Consider the following 16,289-nt stretch of genomic DNA (forward strand, 5'->3'; position numbering starts at 1 on the left):
GTGGGTGAATAGTAGCTTAGTCTTAATGTTCTCACCAACACTGTGTCTTTATTTTACATTTTATACATTGCTTGCCTGTAAATCTCCAGTTGCTCTTTGTTTTTCTTTTTTGGTCTTCTAGTTCTTTGAACGGTGTTTTTGCCTTCTGCATTTTATTTGGCAATATATTTTGCCTTGGATTTGTCTCCTGAGTAGGAAATCTGTCTTTTCTGTTGTATTGTATGTTTATTATCCTTTGAAATAAAATCAGTGAATTAGTAAATAGATAATTGTAAATATAAAAATGCTTTGCTATAAGAATGTATAACTCCCTAACATAAAAATACTTGAGTGCTTTTGTATCTATTGATAGCATCTCTTATTTTAAAATATCTTTTGATTTAGACACTCATATTTTCAGTATAAAAATCTCTCAACTTAAGCTTTAAGTTATTATCAAAATATTTCAAATTTTTATTTTAAATGTGTATAAAATTATATAATTTTGATTTAAAATTTTAAAAATAGATTTTAAAATATCTATTTTATTTAATTTTCTTACAAAGTTATTTGAAACAAGGAAATAGTGATAACATGCTTTAGAAAATTTAATAAACATTTTTGTTTTTGAACATAGGATGTAAAAGCTATAGTTACACATTCAATTCATAGTGCAATTCATTCAATTGGAGGGATTCAAGTGCTTTTCCCACTTTTTGCACAACTCGACAACCGGCAGCTCAATGACAGTCAAGTGGAAACCACTGTCTGGTAAGTTTTCTTTCAATTTGTAACTTATGGTGTTTTTTAATTGATTAGATTATGCATGGTATCCTTGGTGCTATGTAAATATATTATAATACTGGTTTTTATCCTTAAAATGCTAATAAAGTTTCTTTAGGTTTAAGGCAGATATATTTACACAAAGTAAAAAAAGTTGACAAATTTTATAACCACAAAGGAGTGACTTCCTTGATAAGAAATTAAAAAAGTATTACTAGGTATAGCATAGTAATTATAATATGAAGTAGGAAAAGTGTCAGTCCTGGCCTTTCACTTTGCAAATGAATACTCATTGTTTGAATTGTTGGTGAAATCCTGTCAGATTAAACAAAATTACTAGGGTAAAGTTTATTCTCAAGAATAGTATTTAATAACAGTTACATAATTTATATCCTAAATATTAGTAGTATTCTATGATGCTAGCATCATAATACTAGCACGGTATTAATTAAAATTAGCTTTTTTTCTTGTGTTTTAGAACCTAAATCTAACCAGTGGCATATCCATGTTTTATATATTCAGAATTTTCTAATTAGATTTATTTCATGTGCAATTTTTATAACTTCTTTTTTTTTAATTAAAAAAATACCTTGTGTATTAAACTCCGATTTAACTTTATTTCTTAGAATCATTTATGGTATAAGTTAAATGTGAATTACACAAATAGTTTAATTATTTCTGTATATGTTTGGAGAATTTAAAGGGAAAGTTATATTAGTAAACATTAATTTAGTTTACTAAACAGTAACATAGAAATGCTTCATTAATATGTACACATATACATGAGATTCTTTATGGATCATCCAATTTTGAATTTATAGAAAAACTAGTGAATGAAATTAATATGGGAAAATTTAAAGTTCTTGAAATGTAACATGATTTTTTATATTATTTAAATTAGCTATTAACAAACTTCTGTCTTAATATTGCTCATAATATTGTCCCTGTATTGGGACCATCTTTATGTAAAGTATAAATCTAAATATAAATCTGACCTGTACATTTGCAAAACTCAGCTCTCATCCATGGGTCATGCTTTTTTTTTTTTTAATATCAGTATAATGTAATGGTTAGCATTTTGATGTGAAAATGAATCTGGAGGCCATGTCCTGCTGAGATATTACTTTGCTAATAGGTTTTCAATCATTTTATTGAGAGGCAGATCAGCTTGGTTGAAAAATGAAACTTTAAATCCAAGTCCTAATTTAAATGCAGATGTTTTGTTCTTTATCATCTAAGTGAACTAGGACAAATTATGATCAGTAATTTAAAACCTAGTAAGTGCTATGAAAAGAAGTTAGAGGTGAAATAGCAATTAGAAAACTTCATGTGTAATTTAAATATTTCTTATGAATTAATATTAAGTCCATAATTATTTTAACCTGAAATATAGTGATTTGCTTCATGCAGAAAAATTAGAAAGATTATGCAGTTTGAATGTTATACCTAAAATGATTACAATAATTTATATTATTGCATAGTTATAAAATCTCAGTACTATAACTATATTTAACAGGTATCTGGTCCATTCATCCAAGGACCAGGACCAAGGACATGATTATTTGTCATATCCTGTTTTAAAAACTCATTTTAGTGTTTATATTATATTTTGATGTTTACATTGTATTCATTTTATAACAGATAAAAGGTAGTGTAAAGAATCAGTTTTCTGATTTTCATTTGGATTTGTTTTTAGTTCTTTTATATCATTCATGTTAATTTTTCCATGCAATAACTTTAATTTTTTCAGTGATATATATGTTCTTAGTTTATGGCCAATAAAAAAAATATAATAAGAAATGTATCACTTTCTGTTTCAGTAATAATACATACCTGTTTTGGGTATGTATTTCAACCCTCCCCTGTGATTCACTTATGTGCTATTTTGAATTCTTATCTAATAGTTTTTCATTAGTTACTTCAAAGCTCTTGATGTCTGAGGTTGGCTTTTTGACATTTGTGTGTATCAGTAATGAAGTCTTTTGTTATATTTAAAGTTTGGAGGGCCACCATTTTGATGGTAATACTGTCTTTCAATTTTTAAAATGTTGAAAAAAAATTTAAATGTAACATACCCCTCTACTTGAAGAACATAAATTGTTAGCTTTAGGGCAAGGACTGATAGAATTTTTTAATTTTGGGCTATATCTTAAATTCATATATATGAATGAGAATTTAAAATAGGATATGTTATCTTATTTTTAGTTAACTTTAAAATTCTAGATGAATAGGTATGGCTTTCCATAAGGTGCTAATGGTAAAGAACCTGCCTGCCAATGCAGGAGACTTAAAGAGATGTGGGTTCTATCCTTAAGTTGGGAAGATCCCCTAGGGGAGGGCATGGCAACCCACTCCAGTATTCCTGCCTGGAGAATCCCATGGACAGAGGTTCCTGGCTGGCTACAGGCCGTAGCGTCACACAGAGTTGGACATGACTGAAACGACTTAGCACGCATGCAGACACACACAGATGAATGAGAATCTATTTGAACTTTAAAAATCTTCAACAAAATTTTATATACACCTATTTTAGAAAATGTTTTTTGTATAATAAATATATGCCCCAAATTGCAATATTGTGTAATTCTTGACTACTTTTTGGAGAAATTGAGATAAGCTCTAAAATAAGTTAATTGTTTGCCTTTTATGTCTCAAGCTAAAGCTTCTTAGTTTCATGCACTTTCCTCCACTCAATAGCCTGGTTTATGAAGCATTTTATTGTTTATATAATCTCACTTCTGTTGACACTGTAATTTATTATTGTTCTAATCATTGATGAGTTTTACTATATATATTGAGATCTTACTATTAAAATAATTTATTGAATAAATTATTTTCTAGAGCCTTTAAAAATAGGCTTTGTATGTACAGGATAAATGTTATGACTTTGTTTTATCATGAAGGCTACATATTATAGTTGTTAACTAGTGTGGACGATCAGGTTAGAAAAACTTGAATTCAAACCCAAAGTTTATTTCTTATTATTTCCATCTGACAAAAAATGGTCCACTGGAAAAGGGAATGGCAAACCACTCAAGTATTCTTGCCTCAAGAATTCCATGATCAGTATGAAAGGGCAAAAAGATATGACATTGGAAGAGCCCCCCAGGTTGGTAGGTGTCCAGTATGCTACTGGGAAAAAACAGAGAAATAACTCCAAAAATAAGGAAGGGGCTGCGCAGAAGTGGAAATGATACTCAGTTGTGCTGTGTCTGGTAGTGAAAGTAAGGTCCAGTGCTGTAAAGAATAATATTTCATAGGAACCTGGACTGTTAAGTCCATGAATCAAGGTAAATTGGATGTGATCAAGGAGGAGACAGAGAAACCTGGTGGGCTACCGTCTGTAGGGTCGCAAAGGGTTGGACACGACTGAAGCAACTGAGCATACAGCATAGAAGTAGGAGATGGAGAGAGCGAACATCTACATGTTAGAAATCAGTGAACTAAAATGGAACAGAATGGACAAATTTAATTCAGATGACCATTATATCTACTACTGTGAGCAAGAATCCCTTAGAAGAAATGGAGTAGCCCTCATGTCAACAAAGAGTCCAAAATGCAGTACTTGGGTGCAGTCTCAAAAATGACAAATGCTCTTGGTTCTCTCGATTTGTTTCAAAGGCAAACCGTGCAACATCACAGTATCCAAGTCTGTGCCCCAACCACAGAGGCTGAAGGAGTTGAAGTTGAAAAGTTCTTTTGAAGACCTACAAGACCTTCTAGAACTAACATCAAAAAAAGATATCCATTTCATTGTAGGGAGTTGGAATGCAAAAATATGAAGTCAGAGAGATACTTGGAGTAACAGGCAGGCTTGGCCTTGGACTACAAAATGAAGCAGGGCAAAGGTCAATAAGAGTTTTGCCAAGAGAACACACTGGTCATAGCAAACACCCTGTTCCAGTAGCAAAAGAGATGATTCTACACATGGACATCACCAGATGGTCAATACTGAAATCAGATTATGTTCTTTGCAGCTAAAGATGGAGAAGCTCTATACATACAGTCAGCAAAACAAGACTTAGACGTGACTGTGGCTCAGATCATCAGCTTCTTATTGCAAAATTCAGGCTTAAATTGAAGAAAGTAGGGAAAACCTCCAGTGTATGACCTAAATCAAATCACTTATGATTATACAGTGGAGGTGACAAGTACATTCAGTGGATTAGATCTGGCAGACAGAGTGCCTGAAAAACTATGGACAGAGGTTTATAGGAAGTGTATAGGACGTGGTGACCTAAACCATCCCCAAGAAAAAGAAATGCAGGAAGGCAAAATTGTTGTCTGAGGAGGCCTTACAAATAGAAGAGAAATGAAAGGCAAAGGAGAAAGGGAAAGATATACCCAACTGAAGAGAGTTCCAGAGAACAGCGAGGAAAGAGAAGAAAGCCTTCTTAAGTGAACAATATAAAGAAATAGAGGAAAACAATAGAATGGGAGAGACTAGAGATCTCCTCAAGAAAATTGGAGATACTGAGGGCACACTTCATGCAAAGATGGGCAAAATAAAGGACAGAAACAGCGAAGACCTAACAGGAGCAGAAGAGATTAAGAAGAGGTGGCAAGAATACACAGAACTATACAAAAAGGTCTTATTGGATAGCCAAGACAGTGTGGTCACTCACCCAGAGCCAGCCATCCTGGAGTGTGAAGTCAAATGGGCCTTAGGAAACATTACTTGAACAAAGCTAATGAAAGTGATGGAATTCCAGCTGAGCTATTTCAAATCCTGAAATATGATGCTGATAAAGCGTTACACTCAATATACCAGCAAATCTGGAAAAGTTAGCAGTTCCCACAGGACTGGAGATGAGTTTTCATTCAAAGAATTCAAACTATTGTACAATTGTGCTCATCTCACATGTGTGCAAGGTGATTCTCAAAATCCTTCAAGCTAGGCTTCAACAGTACGTGAACCAAGGTCTTCCAGATGTAAAAGCTGAATTTACAAAAGGCAGAGGAACCAAAGATCAAATTGCCAATATCTGTTGAATCATAGAAAAAGCAAGGGAATTCCAGAAAAACATCTACTTCTGCTTCATTGACTACATACAGTAAAGCCTTTGACTGTGTGGATCACAACACACTGCGGAAAATTCTTCAAGAGATGGGAATACCAGACTACCTTACCTGCCTCCTGAGAAACCTGTATGCAGCTCAACAAGCAACAGTAGAACTGGACATGAAACAGCAGACTGGTTCCAAATTGGGAAAGGAGTACATCAAGGCTGTATACTGTCATCCTGCTTATTTAACTTATAGGCAGAGTACATCATGCGAAATGCCAGGCTGGATGAAAGCACAGACTGGAATCAAGATTGCAGGGAGAAATACCAACAACCTCAGATATGCAGATAATACCACTTTAATGGCAGAAAGCTAAGAGGAACTAAAAAGCATCTTGATGAGGGTAAAAGAGGAGAGTAAAAGGCTGGCTTTATACTCAACTTTCGAAAACTAAGATCGTGGCGTCCTGTCCCATCACTTCATGGAAATAGATGGGAGGAAAAGTAGAAACAGTGTCAGATTTTATTTTCTTTGGCTCAAAGAGTACTGGAGATAGTGACTGCAGCCATGAAATTAAAAGATACTTGCTCCTTGAAAGGAAAGCTGTGACAAACCTAAACCTAGACAGAGTATTAAAAAGCAAAGACACAATTTGCCTACAAAGTTCTGTATATTTAAAGCTAATTTTTCCAGTTGTCAGGTGTGGATGTGAGAGTTGGACCATAAAGGAGGTAAGTGCAGAAGAATTGATGCTTTTGAGCGTGGTGCTGGAGAAGACTCTTGAGAGTCCCTTGGACAGCAAGGAGATAACCCGGTCAATCCTAAAGGAAATCAGTCCTGAATATTCATTGGAAGGACTGATGCTGAAGCTGATGCTTCAGTACTTTGGCCACCTGATGTGAAGAGCCAACTCATTGGAAAAGACCCTGATGAAAAATTTAGGGCAGTAGGAAAAAGCGGCCCCAGAGGATGAGATGGTTGGATGGCATCACTGAGTTTGATCAAACTCCGGGAGATAGTGAAGGACAGGGAAGCCTGGGGTGCTGTAGTCCATAGGGTCTAAAAGTGTCAGATGTGATTTAGGGACTGAAGAAGAAGAACAACAGCAACGATGGTTATTTTAGAAGGTGTTTATTGGAGTATAATTGCTTTGCAGTGTTGTGTTATATAACATTTATTATTAATACAACTTTGAGTGTGTTATCTATTTTGTTGTTTAGTTTCTACCATTATATAATTAGAATAATAATAGCTCACTGGATTATTAAATGCAGTAAAATACATAGATTGATACAATAGGCACTGAATATATGCTGGGTTTGTTATTCGGATGACAGTGGGTTATTTAAGATTATCCTAATACTACGGTTTTATATTTAAAATATATTTCCTCAAGCATAGAGATTGGTTGTTACGGTAGGAGCCATGTTATTTTCTCTTTGAGCTGTTCTACCAATGATGTTATTTACAGTGGAAAATTACTTAAGTGATGAAGTAGGACTTATACTTAATTTCAGTTGTAGTGATTAAAACTGATTGTGAACTGTTTATCCATTTTCTAGGTATGTGGTTTAAAAGCGAGGAATGTGTTAACCCATGTTTGAAAGCCAATACTGACTTATAAAGTGCCTGCAAGGATTTGAGATGGTGTTCTTTAGCTGGTTTTTAGATTTTGTAGCTACCCCATTAGCATCCTCATTAAATGTCCAGTAGTAAGATTTTTCACTGCTTTTTGTTTTGACAGCTAGTTTAGCCTTTATCGTGAAACAAAAAGTGAACCAAAAATGTAATAAATGATAGCTTTTGAAAACACATACAGTATTTTTAATGTGATTTTTTTTTTTTACTAAGTCATTTAGGCAGAGTTGTTATAGTGATTCTATCCTATTCATAATGATTCTCAATCACCATCATCACCTTGAGTAATTCTGTTGGTGATGAAAACTATTTGGAAGTTTTTTCATTTCTCATGGATTGATACTGTTTATATTGGACTTTTCAATCCCATTCTGTCAAGCGGTCATTAAAAGCAATAATTAAACAAATCACCTTGCACTAAACGTTTAGTAAATACTTATATAATGAGTAAATAATGAACAAATGTTTAATAAATGATTTCAAGAAGTATAACGCCAATCTTGAAATAATCATGGCTTCTGTATTTTGTGTGTAACTAAGAGTCTGTATGTTAGAAATACCATGTTGCTTTGATTTGAATGATCATATATCAAGACATTAACTATTAATGTCCCGTCTTCCCCAGCTTAGCCCCCAACCTCTTTTTTTGAGTACATGTTACTGAATTCTGTAGATGATAGAAAGCAAAACAAATCTTCCCCATTTGTTTGACTTAGGAATAATGTGTTCTGAAAAAATACCTGTTTACTGGCACGAGATCTAAGTAGGATTCTGTATATCAAAGGTTTAAAAATACACTGAGTAGTTCTTTTTAGAGACAGTGTTATGCATCTTTTGTTGTTAGGGCAGACTAAGGCTCAAACTTGTATTCTGTTTTGAACTATCTGTTCTTAGGTGCTGGGGCTATCTGAGGATATGTAGTACTAACACAAGGCATTTACTGAGTGCTAAGTGTGTGCCATTAGCTGTTTATATTATCTCATTTAGTCCTCTGTGCTGATAAGGGAGAGAAAAATTTCATGCCTGTTAAAGGTCCCAGAGATTAAGTGGCAGATTAGGACCAGAATTACAATTCTGAAAGCCTTATTCCAGAATTCTCACTCTGAACTGCCATGATTAACTCTTAGGAATCACTTTTGCAAGGTGTGGAGTAACTTTAGTAATGCAGTCTTTATCTGATAGTAATATGAATTAAAGTAAGATAGAATGTATCAAATATCTATTTTATTGAGTTTTATTTCCTCAGAGAATAGTAGGTAGTCTATTTGATGTGATGCAATTTTGTATTATTGAAATGTATTTTAATGCTATTTTTAACTGACAAATTTTAAAAACTATAAACCAACCACAAATGATCATGTAAATGAATTCTTGTAATTATATAAATATTTTTATCAGAAAAGTGTTCTTTCTTTTTCTAGTGATAATACAGGTTGTTTAATAGACTGTTTGATCGAATGTAAGCTATAAAAAATTTAGCAAATCCCATAAGATATTTGTGTCAATGATCTTATAATTAAGAATACTCTTGTAAGGTGAATATTTATGACTCGTTTGTTTAGTGGGTATAAATCGATTTTTTCCCCTGAAAGCTATCTTGCCAGCCAAAGATATTCCAGAAATTTTCTTGAATTTTATAGCACCTTTAATAATTAAATTTTCTTTTTGAAGTCCTGATTAACATCTTTGTCATATATAAACTAACAAAATTACCTGAAAATTTTAGCATTTCATTGTCTTCAGTCAGTCAGTTCAGTCAGTCAGTCAGTTCAGTCGCTCAGTCGTGTCCGACTCTCCGCGACCCCATGAATCACAGCACGCCAGGCCTCCCTGTCCATCACCAACTCCCGGAGTTCACTCAAACCCATGTCCACAGAGTCGGTGATGCCATCCAGCCATCTCATTCTCGGTCGTCCCCTTCTCCTCCCGCCCCCAACCCTTCCCAGCATCAGAGTCTTTTCCAGTGAGTCAACTCGTCGCATGAGGTGGCCAAAGTATTGCAGTTTCAGCTTTAGCATCAGTCCTTCCATTGAACACCCAGGATCGATCTCCCTTAGAATGGACTGTTTGGATCTCCTTGCGGTACAAGGGACTCTCAGGAGTCTTCTCCCACACCACAGTTCAAAAGCATCAATTCTTCGGCGATCAGCTTTCTTCACAGTCCAACTCTCACATCCATACATGACCACGGGAAAAACCATAGCCTTGACTAGACGGACCTTTTTTGGCAATGTCTCTGCTTTTCAATATACTGTCAAGGTTGGTCATAACTTTCCTTCCAAGAAGTAAGCGTCTTTTAATTTCATGGCTGCAATCAGCATCTGCAGTGTGTCTTAACAACCTAAATTTCCACTTACACTTCAAAGTGATTTAAAAATTCTTTGACTGTTTTCTGGTTTTTAGTTTAGGGAAAAGTGCCTATTATACATATAATATCAAATATTTCTACATATGTTTCACTGGAACTGACATAAAAAATGAAATGTACATGCTTTCTATAGGCTAAAGAAGTGAAGAAATCAGTTCTTGTTTGTAACAGTTCTGTCCCTTATGGAAGTTGTTGTTTGTATATCATTTTGGTTTCCAGAAGTATTTAAACGTTTAAAACTCTGTATCTGTAGAATTATTTTCTGTATATTTTTTAGGAATATATATATCTTTCACTTCTTTATATGTATATTTGCTATTTTGGCTTTTTTTTTTTTTTTAAGTTTATAAAATTGGTAATGAAAGTGTTCTTTGAAGCAAAACAGACTCAGAAAATATACCACTACTGGGACTTCCCATGTGGCTCAGTAGTAAAGAACGTACCTGGCAGTGCAGGAGACTGGAGTTCAATACCTGGGTTGGGAAGATCCTCCAGAGAAGGAAATGGCAACCCACTCCAGTATTCTTACCTGGGAAATCCCATGAACAGAGGAGCCTGGTAGACTATAGTCCACAAGGTTGCAAAAGAGTCGGACATGACTTAGTGACTAAACAATAGCAACAACAACACACACACCCCTATTACTATTAAAGGAGGAAAACCAAATAATAATTTGTTTAGTGAGATTTAAGTAGAGTAAAATGGAATTTACATTGAATTCATTGTAGAAATTAATCTGTAAATAAAAATTAAAATACAGAATTCTGCCTGAAACATAGGGAAATTATAGTGTAATGTTCAAATAGCCTTTTCTTGTGTGTCAGCAAAGTTTGTTTTACTCAGTGGATCCTTTACAGGAGATATCTGATAATATAGTTTGTAGTACATCTAACAGTTTAATGGGTTTGTCAGCTATCAATAAGAAAGGACATTTTGTTTCTTTCAGACTTATGATGTCTGATTACGTTGACTTTTCAAATAAGCTTTTTTTCTACAGTCCATTTTAAAGTGTTTTCCATAAGTGGTCACTTTTCTACATAATTCCTTCATAAAAAGTTTCCTTTACATTTACTGAAAATTGTTTTTAGTGCTATATTACTTTGTGCTGTTTTAGTTTACAGCACATAATTTTGCTTTGTGAATTTTTCCTGCCATAAAGGAAGACTTAACCAAAAAGAAAGAAAGGCTTTGTTTTGGCAAAGGAATGAAGTACAAATTATTTATTTCAGGAATTTTGGCAACCAGTCACATCTTTATGCATTTGTTGCCTCAATTTTCCTCTAGTTTGCATGTCCACATTCTCTGTCCTTCAATATTTTAATAATATTTTGCAATTGAAGATGTTATTTTATGCATGGAATAGCATTTATTTCTTTTAGTTTTTCTATGTCTTTGCTTCTGAAATAAGGTAAATTGTTTTATTCATTTTGATATTATGATATTCATACAGTCTAAAACTAACATAAGTATCACTAGCTTTTCTGAGAAAAATTACCATATGCCTGAATATTCACAGTTCATACTCAGAAGCACAGAATATTTCTGGTGGCATCTGTGTGTAAAACTCCCAAGTGTTTCTGCTCTCTTCCTGTTCCCTCCTGTGGATATGATAACCTTTAGGTGCAATGAGTGGAATCTTTAATAAAATAATAAGATGTCATTGTAATTAATATAGTATTGTACTTTTATTGACTTTTATTTTATTTTGTTTCTGGATTCAATGGCTTATTACCTGGGTGGAAAACACCCAGAGGTTTTTCTCTAGCATCATTATATTTAGGCTCATATACCCCAAATGATGAGGAAATTATCTCAAATTGAGCCTCCTCCAAATAAAAGCTCATAACCTGTTCTTCATTTTCTGTTACTTTTGACATTCTTTTATTTTTAAGTTGATTTTTATTTTTGTTATTTTTTAGAGAAATTTAGGTTTATAATAAAATTGAAAGGAAGTAGCAGAAATGATTTTTCACATACTCCCTTTCTTCACAAATTTATACCCTCCCCTGTTATCGGTATCAGTCACCAAAATCTTAACATCTTTTTTAAAAAGGATGAATATATTTTGATAGATCATAATCACTTAAACTCCATATTTAAGACCTCATTCTTGGTGTCATACATTTTATAAGTTTGAAAAAAGTATAATGCCATATATCCATCATTATAATATCATAAAAAGTATGTTCACGTCCCTAAGTGTATTTTTTGTTTTACCCTTTCGACTGTCCCCAGGCAACTACTGATCTTTTTATGGTCTTCATAATTTTGCATTTTCCAGAATGTCATATAATTGAAATCATATAGTGTGCAACTGTTTCAGATTATACTGTTTCACTTAGTAATATGCAATTAAAGTGCCTCCATGTCTTTTCATGGTTTGTTAGCTCATTTCTTTTTAGCACTGAATATATATTCCTTTGTCTAAATGTACCACGTTTTGTTTTTCCATTCATCTGCTGAAGGCCATCTTTGGTCTTCTGAGTTTTTGCAATTAAAAATAAAGCTTCTGTAAATATCTGTGTGCATGTTTTTGTGTATATATATGTTTTCAACACCTTGGGTAGATACAAAGGATCATGATTTCTGGATTATCTGGTAGAAGTATATTTAGTCCCATAAAAAACCTCCAAACTCTTTCAAAATGTCTGTACCATTTTCATTCCCACCAGCAATGAATGAACTAATAGATTATTAGTTCCTGGAGTGTTTTTTTTTTTTAATTCGGTTATTTCAAATTTTTAAAATAGATAATCATGCTGTTTGTGAACAAAAACAGTTTTGTGTTTTCTTTCCCAGTTTATATATGTTTTATTTCTTTTTCTTGTTTTATCGCATTAGTAAAGACTTCCAGTGTAGTGTTGATAGGGAATGGTGAGAGGGGACATCCTTACTTTCTTTTTGATCTTAGTGGGAAAATTGAATTTTTCATCATTAAATATGACATTACCTGTATGTTTTTTATAGTCTTTATCAAGTTGAGAGTTTCCCTTTATTCCTAGTTCCCTGAGAGTTTTTATCATGAATGGCTTTTGTATTGGGTCCAGTGCTTTTCCTACTTCTATAGATATGAACTTGAGAATTTTTTTAGCATATTGCTGTGATGGGTAATTGTTGTTGGTGTTATTTAGTTGCTAAGTCGTGTCTGACTCTTTTGTGACCCCGTGGACTGTAGCACACCAGGCTCCTCTGTCATGGGATTTCCCTTTCAAAGATACTGGAGTGAGTTGCCATTTTCTTCTCCAGAGGATCTTCCCGACCCAGGTATCGAGCTTGAGTTTCCTGCATTGGCAGGCATGTTCTTTACCACTGAGCCACCAGGGACGCTTTGTAATGGGTGTTGGATGAAATAAAATGATTTTTGAATCTTGAGCCAGTCTTGCATACTTTGAATAAATCTCATTTGGTTATGGTGTATAATTCTTTTATCTTGTTTAAATTCAATTTGGTCAGGTTTTGTTGAGAATTTTCACATGTCTGTTCATGGAAGATATTGGTCTATAATGTACTTATTATGACTGTCTAGTTTTGGTTTGAGTGATGGTTTTTTATTGAATAGTTTTTCCTAACTCATTCTAGTTTCTCATATAATGAGTTAGGAACATAGTTCCTCTGCTTCTATGCTCTGAAAAAGCTGTAGAGAACCGGTATAATTTCTTCCTTAAGTGTTAGGTAGAATTCACCAATGAACCCATCTGGGATTAGTGATTTCTGCTTATTAATTGTTGATTCAGTTTTTTTAATAGATGTAGGTATGTTCAAAATGTTTATTTCTTCTTGTGTGACTTTTGACAGAATGGTTCTGAATTTCATTTAGGTTTTCAAATCTCAGCATAGAATTACTCACACTTTCTTTTATTATTATTTTGATTTTCATGAGATGTGTGGCTATGTTTCTTCTTTTATTTCTAATACTAGTATTTCTGTCATGTTCTTTTTTTTTTTCCTGTTTGGCCAGAGGCTTATCAATTTTATTGATCTTTTTAAAGAATCAGCTTTTGCTTTAATTGATTTCCTATTTTCAATTTCTTTGATTTATACTCTGATTCTTATTATTCATTTTTACTACTTACTTTGGATTGAATTTACTCTTTTTTTGTAGCTTTTTAAATTAGAAATTTATATTATTGATTTTAGGTATTTTTTTTTAATACATTAAAAAAAATTACCTCATTACAGAGGTTTGAACACCCCTGTTTCAACATGCAAAAGTGTGGTTTTCCTTCCATACCACCAAGAAATTCTCTGTGACACCAGCTGAGTATTGTATAATTTAACTCAGTTCTGATACTCAAATCTGGCATAGCATCAGATCCCACAGGTTAAGGGCTCAGTCTCACAGGACTTGCTTTCTTCACTTTAGTTGCCAGTTGCAAGTCCAGATTATCACCTGTGCTTCTCACCAGCTGACTATAGATTGTAGATTCTGATAACCTCCTCCTTGGACTTCAGATGCCAATTGCAAGTCCAAGTCCGTTACTAGTACTTCTGACTGGCTATAAACTGGAAGTTCAACCATCCCATCCTTGGATTCTGTTACTTTGCTAGACTGGTTCACAGAGCTTAGGGAAACATTTACTGGACTACTAGTGTATTATAAAAGGACGATAAAGGATACAGATGGACATCCAAATGGAAGAGATGTACAGGGCAAGATATGCGGAAAGGGATTCATTCCCTCTCCAGACGTGCCAGACTTTTAGCACCTTCTTCTATTCACATACCTGGAATCTCTCCCAGCCTTGTTCTTTTTTTTTAATGGTGGCTTCATTATACAGGCATCACTGATTAAATCATTGACTGTTGGTGATTGAACTCACTCTCCAGCTCTTCTCCCCTCCTTGGAGGTAAATAGTTGGGAGGAAGGAAGGACTGGACTGAAAGTTTCTAACCTCTGATTATATGGCTGGCTATGTTGGCAACTAGCTTTCACCCTTAAGTACATTCTAAAGGTCACTTCACTAACATGACAAAAGACACCTTTATTGGTCCCCTCTCTTAAGAAATTTAAAGGGAGTTTTGTGTCAGAGCTCTGTGCCAGAAATGGGGGCCAAGAACAAATAGATATTTCTTATTAAAATCACAGTATCACAGCAGTCAGTGCTATAAATTTCGCAGGAATCATTGCTTTCATTTTTTTCCACAAATTTTGATAAGTCATATTTTCATTTCATTTCTTCATTCAGAATATTTTTAATATCTCTCAAGGTTTCTTCTTTGACTCATGTTTTATTTAGAACTGTATTATTTAATGTTCACATTATGGGATTTTCCATTTGACTTTCTGTTTAAAGTCTTTCTGGTTTCTAGTTAATTTCATTGTGATCTGAGAGTAGACTGTGTAATTTCCATTACTTTCAATTTATTAGATGTGTTTTGTTTCCCAGAATGTAGTCTATCTTAGTGAATGTTCTATGTGAGCTTGAGAGAAATGTTTATTCTGCTGTGGTTGAATGAAGTAGTATATAGTTGTTAGTTATCTCCAGCTGTTTGTTTATTGTTGTGTTCAACTAAGTCATAACCGATTTTTTAACCACTAGTTGTCCATTTCTGAGATAGGGATGTTGAAATCTCCAACTATGATAATGATTTTATCTATTTCTCCTTATTATATCAGTTTTTGTTTCACATAGTTTTAGACTCTGTTGTTAGGTATATACACTTTAGGTGTTGTCTTCTTAGAAAATTGACTCTGTTATCACTGAGTAATGCTGTTCGTAATCTCTGATACTTTCCTTACCCTGAAGTCTTTTCTGTCTAAAACTAAAATAGGTACTCTTACTTTTGTTTGTTTGGTTTTTTATCAAAGGTGCAAAATCTACCTATAGGAGGAAGGATGATTGTATGCTAAAAATGAATCTTGACTACAGCCTCACACCTTAATAAAAACTAACTCAAATATCAACTGTAAATGTAAAATATAGAACTGTAGGACTTTTTGAGAAAACATAGAAGAAAATCTTTGTGATCTAGGTTAGTCTAGGTCATTTTAGACATGACCCAAAAGTGTGATATATACAAGAAAAAGATTGGCAAATTTCACACTGGCTTCATCAAAGTTAAAATATTCTACTCTACAAAAGAAACAATGAAAAGACATTTTACAGATCGAAGGAAGATGATAGAAAATCACTTATTTGACAAAAGACGTATATCAAAACTACCTTTATAACTCTTGAACACTATTAGTAAGAAAGCATAAAATCCAGTTTTTAAAAATGTGCAGAAGACTTGAGCAGATATTTCACCAAAGAAGGTATAAGAATGTCAAAATAGCACATGAAAAAATGTTTGACATTCTTATCAGATATATTTAAAATGCTCTGAGATGTAGCTAAACATTTTTAGAAGGGCTAAAAAAAAATGAAATATGCTTGATGCCAAGTGCTAGCAAGGATGAAGAGCAACTGAAATATATTACTGGTGGGATTGGCAAATGGTAGAGCCATTCTGACAACTGACAGTTTGTTATAAAGTTAAACGTACTTATATAACAGCTTTCAACTCCTGGTTT

General features: G+C 33.6%; 1 protein-coding gene across 2 annotated transcripts in view; it reads left to right on the forward strand.

Moving 5' to 3' along the window:
• The window catches only part of NBEA (neurobeachin), a 671,823-nt gene that overhangs the window by 130,893 nt on the left and 524,641 nt on the right, over nucleotides 1-16,289 (forward strand). For both annotated transcript variants that reach the window (XM_088842722.1, XM_088842723.1), the window contains exon 10: nucleotides 617-750. In XM_088842722.1, coding sequence (XP_088698848.1) covers nucleotides 617-750 — 134 coding nt within the window. The remainder of the gene's footprint in view (nucleotides 1-616; nucleotides 751-16,289) is intronic.

Source organism: Moschus berezovskii, chromosome 13 (assembly GCF_049115385.1).
Source record: "Moschus berezovskii isolate FMDL1 chromosome 13, NW_MosBer_1.0, whole genome shotgun sequence".
Taxonomy (NCBI): Eukaryota; Metazoa; Chordata; class Mammalia; order Artiodactyla; family Moschidae; genus Moschus; species Moschus berezovskii.